This window comes from Amorphotheca resinae (assembly GCF_003019875.1).
Source record: "Amorphotheca resinae ATCC 22711 unplaced genomic scaffold M430scaffold_7, whole genome shotgun sequence".
Lineage (NCBI taxonomy): Eukaryota > Fungi > Ascomycota > Leotiomycetes > Helotiales > Amorphothecaceae > Amorphotheca > Amorphotheca resinae.
The window spans coordinates 77891-90828 of NW_020194477.1; the positions used below are offsets into that span (position 1 = coordinate 77891).

A 12938-nucleotide genomic window follows, 5' to 3' on the forward strand; every position below is an offset into this window, starting at 1 on the left:
ATAGGTAGGTACGATACGCTTGTTATCAAACTTCCACAGTGTAACTATCCTTCCATCATATTGCACCTTAAATTTTGGGTCTTGTATCTTTGTGATGCCGTTTTCCGGCCTTGTGTATCTATCGCTAGATATATCATATCCTTGATTAAAGTCTCCTGGTCTTGGTTGAACAAGATAACGGAAGGTCATGGCGGCGCGGAACTCGTAGAGGAATTAATTTTGACAGGACAGAGTTTAGATAGTACCTATCCTGTGATTTGCTGCTTGGTTAGTCAGACCCTCTAATAGAGCGAATTCGACCTACCTACTCTCCTGTCGTGAGGTCTCGTGTTTGACAGTTGCTATTCTTATCTCAGAGATGTTTAAAGCTGTAGATATCATAATCCCCAGGCACGGCAAGATTACTTAATGGCATATTAGACCCAATCAGTTCATGGTGTTGCAATCACTGATTTTAGTCCGAGGGCTTCAATTATCTCCAGTATCGGATACGCGACGACTTCATTATGGTGAGAGTTAAGCGAAATACGCTAATCCCAAGCAAGTTAACAGGTTACCAAGTTAGGTTAATAGGTAATATGCTACAGGGCCGCGGGAGTGGCGAGCGGAGAGCGGGGGCAGGTGGCGGAGTGGGGCGGAGTGGGGCGGAGTGGGGTGGGGCGGGGTCTGGGATGGTAGCTAAGGTACCTGACGTCATGACATGGCGAGGCTGGGAGCTGAACATCTGGGCCAAGATCCAGGATCTAAGATCCCAGATCCAAGACCCAAGATTCAAGACCCCCCCATCACTCGACTGAAGTCTCTCCTTTCTTGCCCTGATAGCGGGCGCATCCTGTACACCACCATATCTGCTACAAGCCTTCAACCAGAACTACGCTTCAACATGTCGACAGCTGCTCCCGAGGATGGCGGGTCCAACCCCGAGAGATTGAAAGATAAACTCAAGCATCCTTTCGACCAGATGCGTGAGAAGTTCCGAGACACAAAACTCTACGATGTGAAGGTGGGATTGAGCCACAAGAAGTATGTGTGCAAGATGCCTTGACGCTGTGGCGACTGGGACATTGCTGACCTGCACAGGCATGAGCTTGGAAAGTTTGGAAATCTAGTAGGCTTCATCGTGCAAGAACCCTTTCTCGCATTGTCTGACCGAACAGTTCAATCCGAATCACCGACATGACGAAGAACACGAGCAAGTCACCGACGACAAGAGAAAGAAGATCTGTGAGAGCCACAGATTTCAATCCTTTGCACCCGAACGGCCCGGAAATAATATCAAGTGGTATGTCGATGGTCGGGATTACTACTGGGTATGTACAGCTGTATCTACTCCCAAAATGGCGCACAGCTGACCCTCCTCAGGCTGTCTCGATTGCTCTCGAGCGCGCCAAAGAGACCATATATATTGCGGATTGGTGGCTATCTCCCGAACTGTTTATGCGGAGGCCCCCATACTTCAACCAGGAATGGCGGCTGGATCAGATATTGAAGCGCAGAGCGGAAGCGGGTGTAAAAATATACGTGATTGTCTATCGTGAAGTCGAGGTGAGCATATGGATCGGGATCTAGCAGCGACTTGATTACTGATGCTTTTCAAGGCCGCAATTACATGCAACTCCGAACACACAAAACATGCCCTTCAAGGCCTCTGTCCCAAAGGAACCAAAGGACACGGGAACATCGTGGTCATGCGCCACCCTGACCACAACGTCTTAGAGAACGCCGCAGACATGACCTTCTACTGGGCCCATCACGAAAAGTTCATCGTTATCGACTATAATCTAGCGTTCATTGGAGGGCTCGACCTCTGCTTTGGAAGGTGGGATACTCACCAACATCCTCTCTCTGATGTACACCCAGCGGGTGTTTCGAACGAGATCTGGCCTGGTCAGGACTTCAACAACAACCGGGTTATGGATTTTCAAAGTGTTGAAGACTGGAAATCGAACGAACTGTCTAAAGCCGAATATGGACGGATGCCATGGCATGATGTTGCTATGGGTGTGGTGGGGGACTGCGTGCTCGATATTGCAGAACATTTTGTTCTACGATGGAATTTCATCAAGCGTGACAAGTACAAGAGAGATGGTAGATACAATTGGTTGACAATGGAAGGCCGAGAGGGTCCCGATGAGGACTTGGTTGGAGTTCAACGACCCCGATTCCCTGTGGGCGATTACATTCATCACCCGCTGTCACCTCTGAGTAGCAAGGCTCTAGGGAAGCAAGGCACAGTTCACGCACAAGTCGTTCGAAGCAGTGATGACTGGTCGAGCGGTATTCTCAACGAGCACAGCATCCAGAACGCATACACTGAATTGATTCGCAACGCACAACACTACGTCTACATCGAAAACCAGTTCTTCATCACCGCAACCGGGGACCAACAGCCGCCTATCAAAAACACAATCGGGAGAGCCATCGTCGATGCCGTCGTGCGAGCCGGAAAAGAAGGACGGAAATTCCGTATTATTATACTCATCCCAGCCGTCCCCGGATTTGCAGGCGATCTCCGATACGACGCTGCTATGGGAACCAGAGCGATCATGCATTATCAATATATGTCCATCTGTCGGGGTGAGCATTCCATTTTTGAGCAAGTCCGAGCCCAGGGCGTGGATCCTACTCAACACATCTTCTTCTTTAACCTCCGCTCCTATGATCGTCTAAACATCACTCCCGGTCTCAAAAAGCAAGAGGAGGAGGCTGGCGTTAAGTACCAGGATGTTCAGAGGGCTGAAGCCAGGGAGATTATGGACTCGGGAATCCAGGGTTCACGAGATCAAGATGAAGGCGCGGATAAGCACATGGGCAAGAGAAAAGCTCTCGATCCACGCAGTGACTCTGGGGATGAGGAAGAAGAGAAGAAGACAGACGCCAAGCGCAAATTCGAAGCAGCAGCCAAATCAAATGAGCTTGAGCCACAGAGCGCAGACAGTGTGGGCAAGAACTCGATGTACAACACTCCAAAACTTGAAGACGAGCCTTGGGAAGGCGATCCGAAAGCTGAGGTTGATAACTGGATTCAGGAGGAATTGTATATTCACGGCAAAGTAATGATCGTAGATGACAGGACGGTCGTTTGTGGGAGTGCGAATCTCAATGATAGGTCCCAACTCGGCTCTCATGACAGCGAGTTGGCTATTGTCATGACGGATACCAAACCCCTGGCGTCGAAAATGGATGGGAAAGAATACGAAGCAGGATACCACGCAGCTACTCTCCGACGGTACTTGTGGAGAGAGCACCTTGGTCTTTTGCCTCCACAGGAGTTAGACGCCAGCAAGGACCCGAATGCGCAGCCGCCGGATGTGCCGAATGATCCCCACGAGGGCGAGACATATGAATACGTAGCCGATCCTCTCGGTGATGAGCTCTGGAAGATGTGGACCTCGCGGGCTACCAAAAATACCGAAATCTTCCGCCATCTCTTCCATGCTGATCCTGACGATTATGGTTTGTTCCCCCCGCATTCCCCTTTAAACTTCCCTTATACTAACAACTCTACTCTGAAGTCAAAAACTTTGACGATTACGATAAATACCTCCCATCTAAGGGCATCAAAGCCGGCCATATCTACGACAGGATGATACCACCGGACGAAATCCGGAAGAAACTGGATATGATCAAGGGTCATCTTGTGTGGATGCCGATGGACTTCCTGAAGGATGCAGAGATGGCAGAGACGGGATTACAGATTAATGCATGGACAGAGAGTATCTATACTTGAACGCAGATTGGGTTTCTGGGTTTCTGGGTTTGCGGGTCTAAGGTCTGGGATCTTGACGGAGGCGGGCTGAGAGGTTCAAATCCTTTTTCGTCGAACCCTCTTTCGGGTTGCCTGGTCGACGACACGTGAAAAAGGGGGGTCAGGTGACCTTAGGTAAAGAACAATTGGAATCGGTACCTTCAATAACCATCCAAACTCAATGCAATTATTATGATCAGACGCCACCGACTAAGATGCTTGTTATTACCAGGCCACAACATCATGGTTATAACAACGCGCAGTGTATATCACAATCAGAGATATCACGCACGGTTAGGTAAGGTAACTCTCGATCTCGTGCAGCAGTCTCCACCGCTCATCATCCATTCATCCTTCAACCATTTTCCAGAAGGTAAAGATAAAATTTAGAAATCAAGGTATTCTTCTTCCTTTCTCAAAACAAACAACACCGCACCCCAAATCAATCATGTTTAACATTATTACTAGACTTCTCGCCCGCCACCGGCGCCTGGGGATCGTGGCCCATCGTCACGCCGCCCATGCCCAACTCCTGAGGGCCAGTTTCTGAGCGCTTGATGTAGTGGCCAGAGAGGAGGTTGTCGTGTGCCTCGCAAGGCCCCAGAACATAGGCGGCTTCACCGTGGATGGCGTCGTCGCCGGCGAGGAGCTGTTCTTCGGTCATGCGTAGCGGCACGCGCAACACGTACTTGATGAACATCATGATGAGGGATGTCCAAACAATGTTCCAGCCGATGATGAAGAGGGCGCCGACGATCCTGTTGGTGACGCGTTAGAGCTGGGACTGAGAGGGGGAAGAGGGAAGGGGAACGTACTGCAGCCAGACCTGCTTCCCATTACCGTCGATGGCGCCTCCGGGGTTGGAGATCCCAAAGGCGGCACAGCCCTCGATGGTAGCAAACAGACCGGCGCAGAAACCGCCAACAAAGCCAGCGATGCAGTGCGTGTGGAAGATGCCCAGCGTGTCGTCGATCTTGCGGAAGTACGCGACCCTCCTGCCCATGTCATTCATGCTGAGCCATGGGATGGTGCCACTCGCAAACCCAACGGCGATGGCGCCCCAGCCAGCGACAACTCCCGCGCAGGGAGTGATGGCTACCAGCCCGGTGATCATGCCCTGCACGGCGCCAATTACAGACGGCTTCTTAAAGTAGATCATGTCGCAGGCGGTCCAGCACAGCAGCGACATGGCCGTGCAGACGTTGGTGTTGAGCACGGCGACGCCGGCATCTGCGGACGCAGAGTAGGGGTCCCCGCCGTTGAAGCCGTTCCAGCCTAGCCAGAGCATGCCGGCGCCGACGAGGACGCCGAGGATGTTATTCGGACGAGAATCCTCACGGTCTGCGGCCAGGCGGGGGCCGATCCAGTGCGCGCCTATGAACCCCGCGGTGCCGGACGAGAGATGGATGACATAGCCGCCGGAGTAGTCAATGACGCCCATCTGGTAGAGAAAACCGCCGCCCCAGATGGAATAGGCGCCGATGCAGTAGGAGAAGGTGATCCAGAGCGGGACGAAGATGATCCAGGCGGTGAAATTCATGCGGCCCAGGAAGGCGCCGGCCATGATGACGATGGTGATGGCGGCGAAGACGAACTGGAAGTAGACCATGGTCGACAGGGGGAAGTTCTGGAACAGGACGGGCGACACCGACGGCAGCTGGGACTGGCCAAGCTCCTGCTGCATCGTCATGATGGGACCAGGCCGTCCTGCGAACGGCAGCATGTATATCCCGAAGGCGACCTTGTAGGCCCAGAGGACCCAGACGATGAGCGTTGCGGCAAACCCGTAGAAGGCCATGAAGGCACTGTTGATGGCCCATTTGCTGCGCATGATCCCCGCGTACCTATGCAGAGAGGCATGTTAGCACCCTGAGTATGGGTTCCTTCACTGGAATCAGGGGACTTGACGCACATCACGACAAGGCCAGGCACGCTCTGGAGCCCGACCAAGGTGCCCGCGGTGAGCTGCCAGGCATTGTCACCGGTGTCCAACCAGTCAGTGGTTGTGTAGTTGTACTGCGAGCCGACATTGCCAGCGACGTGCCCCAGTCCTGACATCTCGAATCACGCCCTGGGGTGCTGGCCAGAGGTGGAAGCCGGCCCAATTGCTCTCTGCAAGCAAGTGCTCGAAATATCTAACTATACAGATAGACCTGGTGGCTCGTCAGCGCTTGATCCCTTCCCCAGAAGGTGGCTTTGTGCTCAATTACACCGTCGAGGGTGTCTGCTGGCCAGCCGGTCGAGGTAGGATTCGGAGAGGGAGCAACAGCAGGCTAGAAACAGAAACGAAGAGCAGAAGCTCGGAGCTTATATGAAGACATGGCGGGCCATGCGTATCCCGGTCCCTTATCTGGGCCTATGAAAAGTGGTGCACGCTGGGAGCTGAGAGTTGGGATGGAGGCATCCATGTTCTGGGGCAGGGGGTATAGAACAGTACCAATACCCCGGACTGGAGGATGCTAGTCTCTCACAGCTGGCAAATGGCAGGAAAGAAGCAGAAATGTGTATCATGAACCAACAGCCCGTCAGTCTGTTCATGGCTATTGATATTTGACGGCGGCGGCATTGGCCTTTTTTGACAACCATTTATGGAAAGGCATGGAAGGCAAGGCAAAGCCATTTTATTTTATTCTTGAGGGTTGGTATTGTGAAGCCAGAAAACACCATCAGAGCATGTCTACCTAGGGCGGGTTATTGGCCGCTGCCCACGTTTCCGCGTGGGCAGATACCACGGTGGTGGGACTAATAAATTATATATATGACATGGATTTTTGTATTACTTCATGCTGTGACATGTTATTTACCCGGCTTTTGTTTTCTCCAGGTCTCTTTATTACTTATGATTTCTCCAATTCTCTTAGGAGTCCTTCCGAATGCCCTCCTTTCCTGCCGTCTGAAGCATCTCTCTTCTTCTACGCCACGATGGAAAAAGAGGAAGAACTTAGCAACCAGTCCAGTCAGACCAGAATGCAAAATGCAAACTACAGAGTAAACATAAACTCGAAAACAGAACCACCACGGTAAATGAGAAAACACAAAGCCACCCTCCCCGAGTTGAGCGAAGACGGCTTCGTCGTCTGGATCATCCAATAGCATGCCCGAGCCTTATCAGTGGCGGCTTGAGCCAAGAAAAACAAGCAATGTGGGGTCGGGCCAGGCCGTCTGCGATGCTTTATTGGTGCGTGGCCGTTTTTTTGTTCATTTATTCCGACTTGTTGTCTACCTCGACAACTCGAATATGCGAGTGCACTTTACTCAATGCAAAATGGGAGTTGTCCGCGTTATATGTTATATGGTTTGTGGAGAGGACACACCTTTAGGAATGCCGATGACTTTCTTGTGGTCCCTTTTCAAATATCACTCACTCGCGGCCAAGTAAGTTGAGTGTCGGCGTGTCGCCGTCTTCAATCCTACGGCTATAGCAGTAATCGAGTCGTTCATACTATATCTTCCACGAATAACCACGTTTCGTTCCAGATACACCAGAGTCATACCTAAGGTACCAAGTATCGTCCTTTCAACTCTGACTCTCACGTCTCATTGAGTGTTCCCTTCTTCAACGAGAGCCACTCAAACGCGAAACCAAAGGACACCTTGAGCGAGGAGTACGAAGTCTCCTAGCCTCATGCCAAAGCCGGCATGAAGACCGTCGAGCAGATGATAGCGAGCCAGTTCGACGATAGGAGAGCTTCAAAGAAGAGACTCCGGGAGTTGGCAGACACGAAGGGTTTAAGATAATCAATTATCTAGATGTTTCGTACCTTGCAATATATATGGATAGCTTACGTGGGGTTGGGGTAGAAATTAACTATTTTCCCACGAAAGATCCTGCCAAGACATAAGGTACATCCCCACAAGATCCACTTTGTAGATCTTCTTGGCGTCTGCCAAGGTATGTATGTAGTATATATAGCTCTCCACAAAACAAATCACGGCCCGCTACTGGACGTAGGGCTGGGAAGATAGAGATAGTGAGGCTGAACTACTGTAGCAAGATGGGAGATTCAACCCCTGAAAACGTGGTTGGCTAATTGTTAAGACCACGGCTCACATTATGTAAACCGGTATATCGAACTCCTTTTTGGAGAGGCCAAGAACAGGCATACCTAGCATCTGAGTTGATTGTCACGTGCATAGGTTTTGACTGGAGCAGCTTCTGCACATCCGTCGCCGAAACATTGACCTGTAAACTTGCAAACGATGTATCGTTCTCATTACACAGTCGTCAAACAAATGAACTCTGTACCACGATAGCCTATCCCAACGCCACGCTGTCTCCTGCCATTCAAGAAAATGCGTATCCGTCAGGTGTTCGACTTAAGAAAAGAGACACTCGAATGCGCCTATCCCGTTCATGCTTTCTAGGGAAAGGAAGCTGAGCAGTGGGATTATGGGTATCATAAAAACACCCCCTCCTTACTCGTCTTCTTTGACCATTCGCTCTCAATCTTTAGGCGTTTTGCACCCTGGATCCGCTGCTTCTCTGTTATCTGCTTTCTTTGCACCGGTGGTTGCTCCGTTCCCATCCACAACTGCAGTGACCGTGAAACCCACCGCATGTTCACTACCCACATTATATATGAGCTTCTGGTCTTCCGGTACTATATCTGTTTCCATAGTCTTCCTCTCCATTTGCCGAAGCCGGCTCTTCGTCCTTATGCGGTTGACCTGAACCCTGCCATACACTAGGACTTGTAGCACAACCATGAAGACTGCGTAGCGCCAACACAAGTGATCATCGGCATGCATATCCAGATATGGTTTCGATCCCGGAACTGGGCCCATGGATTCCATGATCGGGTGTGGAGAGACGGATGTGATGGGTGGCTGGTGTACGAGGCGCGATATAAAAGTGTTGATTAGATGGAGGAGGAAAGGCGGGTTGAGGAGGATGGCGGGGAACAGGTAGGTCGTTGAGAGGGAAGGGAAGTGTGTGCGGCGCATCTTGTGGTGGGGTATGATCCGGTGGATACTTATCAGTGGGCGAGGCATTCTGTATGTGTTTGGGGGGCAGAACATACGGTGAGTTAAGAGTTAGCGGAGGGTATGTTTTCACTGCTCTGTGGGATTTTGGCAGAGTCATAAAGACCGCAGTGCTATTGTGGTGAAAGAGAGATGTCTGTGGGACAGTCATGGATGCTTGCTTGACCGTCATATCTGTGTGATCTCCTGGTTGGAGGGGCCACTGCATTGAAAGCAAGAAGTAATTGTGCGATCACTCGACATGCACATTGTTTAGCACAGGGAAATGCGAGACAGATAAGTTAGTAAATGGAGTGCGGCGAGTTGAGTCGGTAAAGGGCAGTGCAGTAGTCAAGGCTACTCGTCGATCAAAGGACTCATGATGGCATGTATGTCCCGTACAGTTGTATTGCTAGACACACCGCCAGGATACTCTCTCGAGGGTTGTTTTCTTCGCAGCACAGTAGAGAAAGATTGGAATGGCCTACTTACCTTTGAGCAGACGGACGATAACAAAGGAGAAGAGGGGGGACTTCCATTGCCTGTGAGGTCTCTGCACTTCCTGCACGTCCTATACGCCAGAGCCTCCGCTTGCCCAGTAAGAAGGCAGGGTTTTCTCTGGAAGCATACTGTCGAATGCTGTATAGAAGAACTGAGTTATTTGGATGCGGTGAGGAGGGAGAAAGGGAGGTTGACTGGTTGACTGGTTGATTGTCTAGAAGGGCGGTCAATCGATCCGCCGGATGTGGGTGTCACGGGACGGCAGAATTTGATCTGGGGTACTAGACCCAGATAGGCAATCATATGGATCAGGCCTTACACAGAAATACACCAAACACCTTATCAAAATCCAGAACTTGAATCACAATGCAGAACCAGAGTCAAAATCCATTCTGAATAAATCTCCCCTCTGAAGTGCGCTCGACGATACTTATGCGCCCGTTATCTGCTCTGTCTCAAGGTCGCGCAACCCCCCGGATCTCGCCACGTTTTGCTTTACTATTTACACGAGGCTCTGGTCGTCAACCTTCAAACATCAACACCACAACCCCATTGTCACCACTCTCCCAGAGCTCTACTTGACCTCACTCTCTCTCGATCTCAGAATGGTGCCGATTTCCCTTCCCTTGTTTTAGACACAACTAACCATCAGCCCCCCGAAACCAGAATACCCTCTTCAATACTGCTCTCAAACAATCCACCTCCCTGAAGCGCGACCTCTCCTCCCCACCCACCGCCCTCACGCCCTCGCTGCTCGGCCAGATCTCCGCATCTTTAACCTCCTTCTCGCGCACCATAGACCAGTATGCCGACCTCGTAAAAAACGAGCTCAATCCGTCAAAGAAAGAGAAAGCTCTAGAGCGCATTGCGTCGTTCCGCTCCGAGCTCCAATCCTTCCGAGAGCAATTCAAAGAATTAAAGCTGCAGAGCGAAGATGCCAGTGCGGCAGTTGACAGGCGCGAGCTGCTTGGTCGAAGGCCCCATAACACCGCGACGCCTGACAATCCATATGCGAATGCGACGAATCTGGGCGCGGCAACTAGTCCATGGGCGCCGAAGGATGGAAGCTTGAGTATGGGGAGTAACGACTACACGCGAGAGACGCATGCACTGCGTGAGCAGGCCTTCTTTGCAAATACGCACTCGGCGCTGGATGAGTACTTGGCCAGGGGGCAGGCGGTCCTGGGGGATCTGGGACAGCAGAGGGAGATTCTGAAGGGGACGCAGAAGAGGCTGTATAGTGTTGCGAACACGTTGGGGATCAGTGGAGATACGATTCGTATGATTGAGCGGAGGGCGAAACAGGACAAGTGGATTTTTTGGGCGGGAGTGGTTATCTTCTTTGGATTCTGCTGGTTGGTGCTGCATTACCTGGGGTAGTAAGAGGAAGATAGTAGGATATGCGGTCTACGAGTCAAGACTGACGAAACGGTCTGCCAAAAATCAAGCCGGGAGGAAGATTGACGGGTTTGGTATAGCGCGGAGTCCGGCGTTCAGGAGAACTACCATGGGTATCAACAGAAAAGATGGGAATATCAGCATTTAGCCTCTTCGCGGCTCTACGAGTTTACATACCCTCTTCTTTCCGCTAGGAAGAATGCCCAGTACGCAACCGCAACTCTCTTCCGTCTACCCCTGCTTTCTCTGTTTCTGTTCTTGCCTTTATCACTTTGTACCCTCTATTCACCCGTCCCTCTGCCGCAAGTGTGGGTAGATCTGGTTCGATCGCTATACATACAGCGAGGGCGATACTTAAGTGTTCAAGTCGCTCTAGCCCATCAGTACCATGATTCTTGCATGTAGAATTCCCTTGCCCAATGAGAGAGCTGAGACGATCAGCCCTAAGCATGTCTTTCTAGCCATCACAGCTTCCAATTCTCTTGCTATTCTCATACCAACAAGATAACCCTTCAGATCATGTAACTGCTTTATGTTTGTCCGTCAGCTTTCTAAACCTCCGCGTCCTTCATGACAACGGATATTTATGTCTACTCGCCCAAGTCTCCACGTTCATCAATACCTCTCTGGTCACGCTTCCTGGGTCAAGCGAGCACGACCAAATCAAGTTTCCTCCCACGCCTTCCCTTGACGTCACGATGCTGCCCCTCGTAAATCTGGGAATTCTGGGAATTCGAACTCGCCCATATATGACCCATACGGTTGTCTCTTTTTGCTTATTTTTTCTTCTCAACTATTCTCCATTTTATATATCATAACATCCCCATCTTACAACATGCCGCTCTTCAGCCGCAACCGCCCCTCCCCCTCCAACCAACCAGCCAACACCTCCGCCTCCGCCCCCGCCCCCGCCCCCGCTACAGACCCATCCCACTGCCGCAGTCTCTTCCGCTCAAGTCCCAACTCCACCGCGCCCTCCCCTAACCCCAACGGCGGCCTCACAAACGGCGCGCCCACGAACACCAGTCCCCAGCGCAGCAGCATCCTGCGCCACGACGCCGAAGACGCCAGCATCACCGCGGCGCGCGAGCGCGTCATGAGCGCCGAGGCGGCGGAGAAGGACGCGGACAAGGCGTTGTTGAATGCGAGGGCGGCGGTGAGGGAGGCGAGGGAGCAGGTTAAGATTTTGGAGAGGGAGGCTGGTGAACAGTGAGTCTTTCAAATCTTTCGCCTGTTCTGACGGATGGGGACAAGTGAAGGAGGGGTCAAGATGAGTTACTGATGTGTGTATTAGAGCGCGGCTGGCGAAAATTAAACAGAAGCAAGCGGCTAATATCTCGGCGAGAGCAAAACCACTTGGTCGTAAGTATCCCTTTCCTTTGCCTTGGTTTATATGCCAGTTTCTGAGATCCGGCGTTATAGGTCATGATGTGAATACTTGAGAGAGGGTTCTATTTGTGTATTTCTATATGCTGAGGTCGTGATGATGTGATATACCTGAGTCTGTCTGCCTGTTTCTGTTTTGACGTTTGCGTAGTTGGGTGGTCGGTTTTGGATTTTGGGATATGCTGTTCCTATCTCTGTGCTCTGTGCTTTGTGCTTTAGGGTTGCACCTCTAGCCTGTTCCTTTAGCTCTTCGAGTTTTGTTCAAGAAAAGGGATTGCGACATGATGGATGGGTTTTGTGGAGGGTTTTCAGAGAAGTTGGATATGTTTATTATCTATCGGATAATTTGAATTGTATTCTCTTATTGAAAATGGTTTAAGAAGTGGGTAGGTTATTGCCGAAACTTGTGTGTAGGATATGCTCAGATGCCCTGTGCCCCTTTTGTTGAGGAACTTGAGGTGAAGCTTGAGGTTCCTTGTTGCAGTTGCAGTGTCCCTGTTACTTCACTGCCCCCTCCGACATTATTAGCAGATCGGCTTTTGTTAATCTTAGAATTAGGGGATGTTGGATGCGTAGACCTTGGACGCAGGTTTTGTCGTTGGAAATCCCCATTTTGCATGTCCAGCTTTGGATGGTAACCTGGGAGGGGAATAATGGAGGTTGGCGATTTCGAAAAGAAGGGGAGGTCCAATTACAAATAGTAGCATACTAGCCATTATCCTTCACAAAACTTGACCCATTCCTCCCTGGTTATATACGTATGTATGATGCTTCAAATCCATGGGCCAGGTCCCCCCCATTCACAAACCTCTGAGTTCCCTTACCTTGCATAAGAATCCCATTAGCAAAAGATTACACGCCTGGCTCAAGACCAGAGCATCCAGCCCCTCAGATAATGAATTATGACCCATAACCGGACTAGCAGAGCTCAAAGTTGGGGCTC

At 50.9% G+C, this 12938-nt stretch overlaps 5 protein-coding genes across 5 annotated transcripts; 3 read left to right on the forward strand and 2 right to left on the reverse strand.

Moving 5' to 3' along the window:
• Positions 1–767: 767 nt before the first annotated feature.
• M430DRAFT_121877 (hypothetical protein) lies at positions 768–3953 on the forward strand. The gene is made up of 6 exons (XM_024861824.1): positions 768–1027; positions 1085–1108; positions 1158–1310; positions 1363–1545; positions 1599–3456; positions 3516–3953. The coding sequence occupies exons 1-6, from the start codon at positions 884–886 to the stop codon at positions 3728–3730; spliced, it is 2577 nt and encodes an 858-aa protein (XP_024720011.1). The 5' UTR covers positions 768–883; the 3' UTR covers positions 3731–3953.
• Positions 3954–4190: 237 nt separating this feature from the next.
• Positions 4191–5806, reverse strand: M430DRAFT_50883 (hypothetical protein; the record flags this gene model as incomplete). Its single annotated transcript, XM_024868174.1, has 4 exons — positions 4191–4301; positions 4356–4506; positions 4564–5592; positions 5661–5806. 4 exons carry the CDS (start codon positions 5804–5806, stop codon positions 4191–4193), a joined length of 1437 nt encoding a protein of 478 aa, XP_024720012.1.
• Positions 5807–7874: 2068 nt separating this feature from the next.
• On the reverse strand, positions 7875–8752 carry M430DRAFT_35283 (hypothetical protein). The gene has a single exon (XM_024866711.1). It carries the CDS (start codon positions 8690–8692, stop codon positions 8192–8194), a length of 501 nt encoding a protein of 166 aa, XP_024720013.1. The 5' UTR covers positions 8693–8752; the 3' UTR covers positions 7875–8191.
• An 808-nt stretch (positions 8753–9560) lies between these two features.
• Positions 9561–10990, forward strand: M430DRAFT_35284 (hypothetical protein). Its single transcript, XM_024866712.1, has 2 exons — positions 9561–9819; positions 9878–10990. The coding sequence occupies exons 1-2, from the start codon at positions 9817–9819 to the stop codon at positions 10589–10591; spliced, it is 717 nt and encodes a 238-aa protein (XP_024720014.1). The 5' UTR covers positions 9561–9816; the 3' UTR covers positions 10592–10990.
• A 454-nt stretch (positions 10991–11444) lies between these two features.
• M430DRAFT_58982 (hypothetical protein) lies at positions 11445–12338 on the forward strand (the record flags this gene model as incomplete). Its single annotated transcript, XM_024868768.1, has 3 exons — positions 11445–11818; positions 11904–11971; positions 12032–12338. 3 exons carry the CDS (start codon positions 11445–11447, stop codon positions 12049–12051), a joined length of 462 nt encoding a protein of 153 aa, XP_024720015.1. The 3' UTR covers positions 12052–12338.
• Positions 12339–12938: the final 600 nt, after the last annotated feature.

What these genes read in the sequence shown, in the direction of transcription:
- M430DRAFT_121877 (XM_024861824.1), top strand. Translation starts at nt 884, where the DNA reads ATGTCGACAGCTGCTCCCGAGGATGGCGGGTCCAACCCCGAGAGATTG. An exon ending in ATGGTCGGGATTACTACTGG is followed by an intron (nt 1,311 to 1,362) that starts GTATGTACAGCT and finishes GACCCTCCTCAG; the next exon opens with GCTGTCTCGATTGCTCTCGA. An exon ending in TGCTGATCCTGACGATTATG is followed by an intron (nt 3,457 to 3,515) that starts GTTTGTTCCCCC and finishes TCTACTCTGAAG; the next exon opens with TCAAAAACTTTGACGATTAC.
- M430DRAFT_35283 (XM_024866711.1), bottom strand. Translation starts at nt 8,692, where the DNA reads ATGCGCCGCACACACTTCCCTTCCCTCTCAACGACCTACCTGTTCCCC.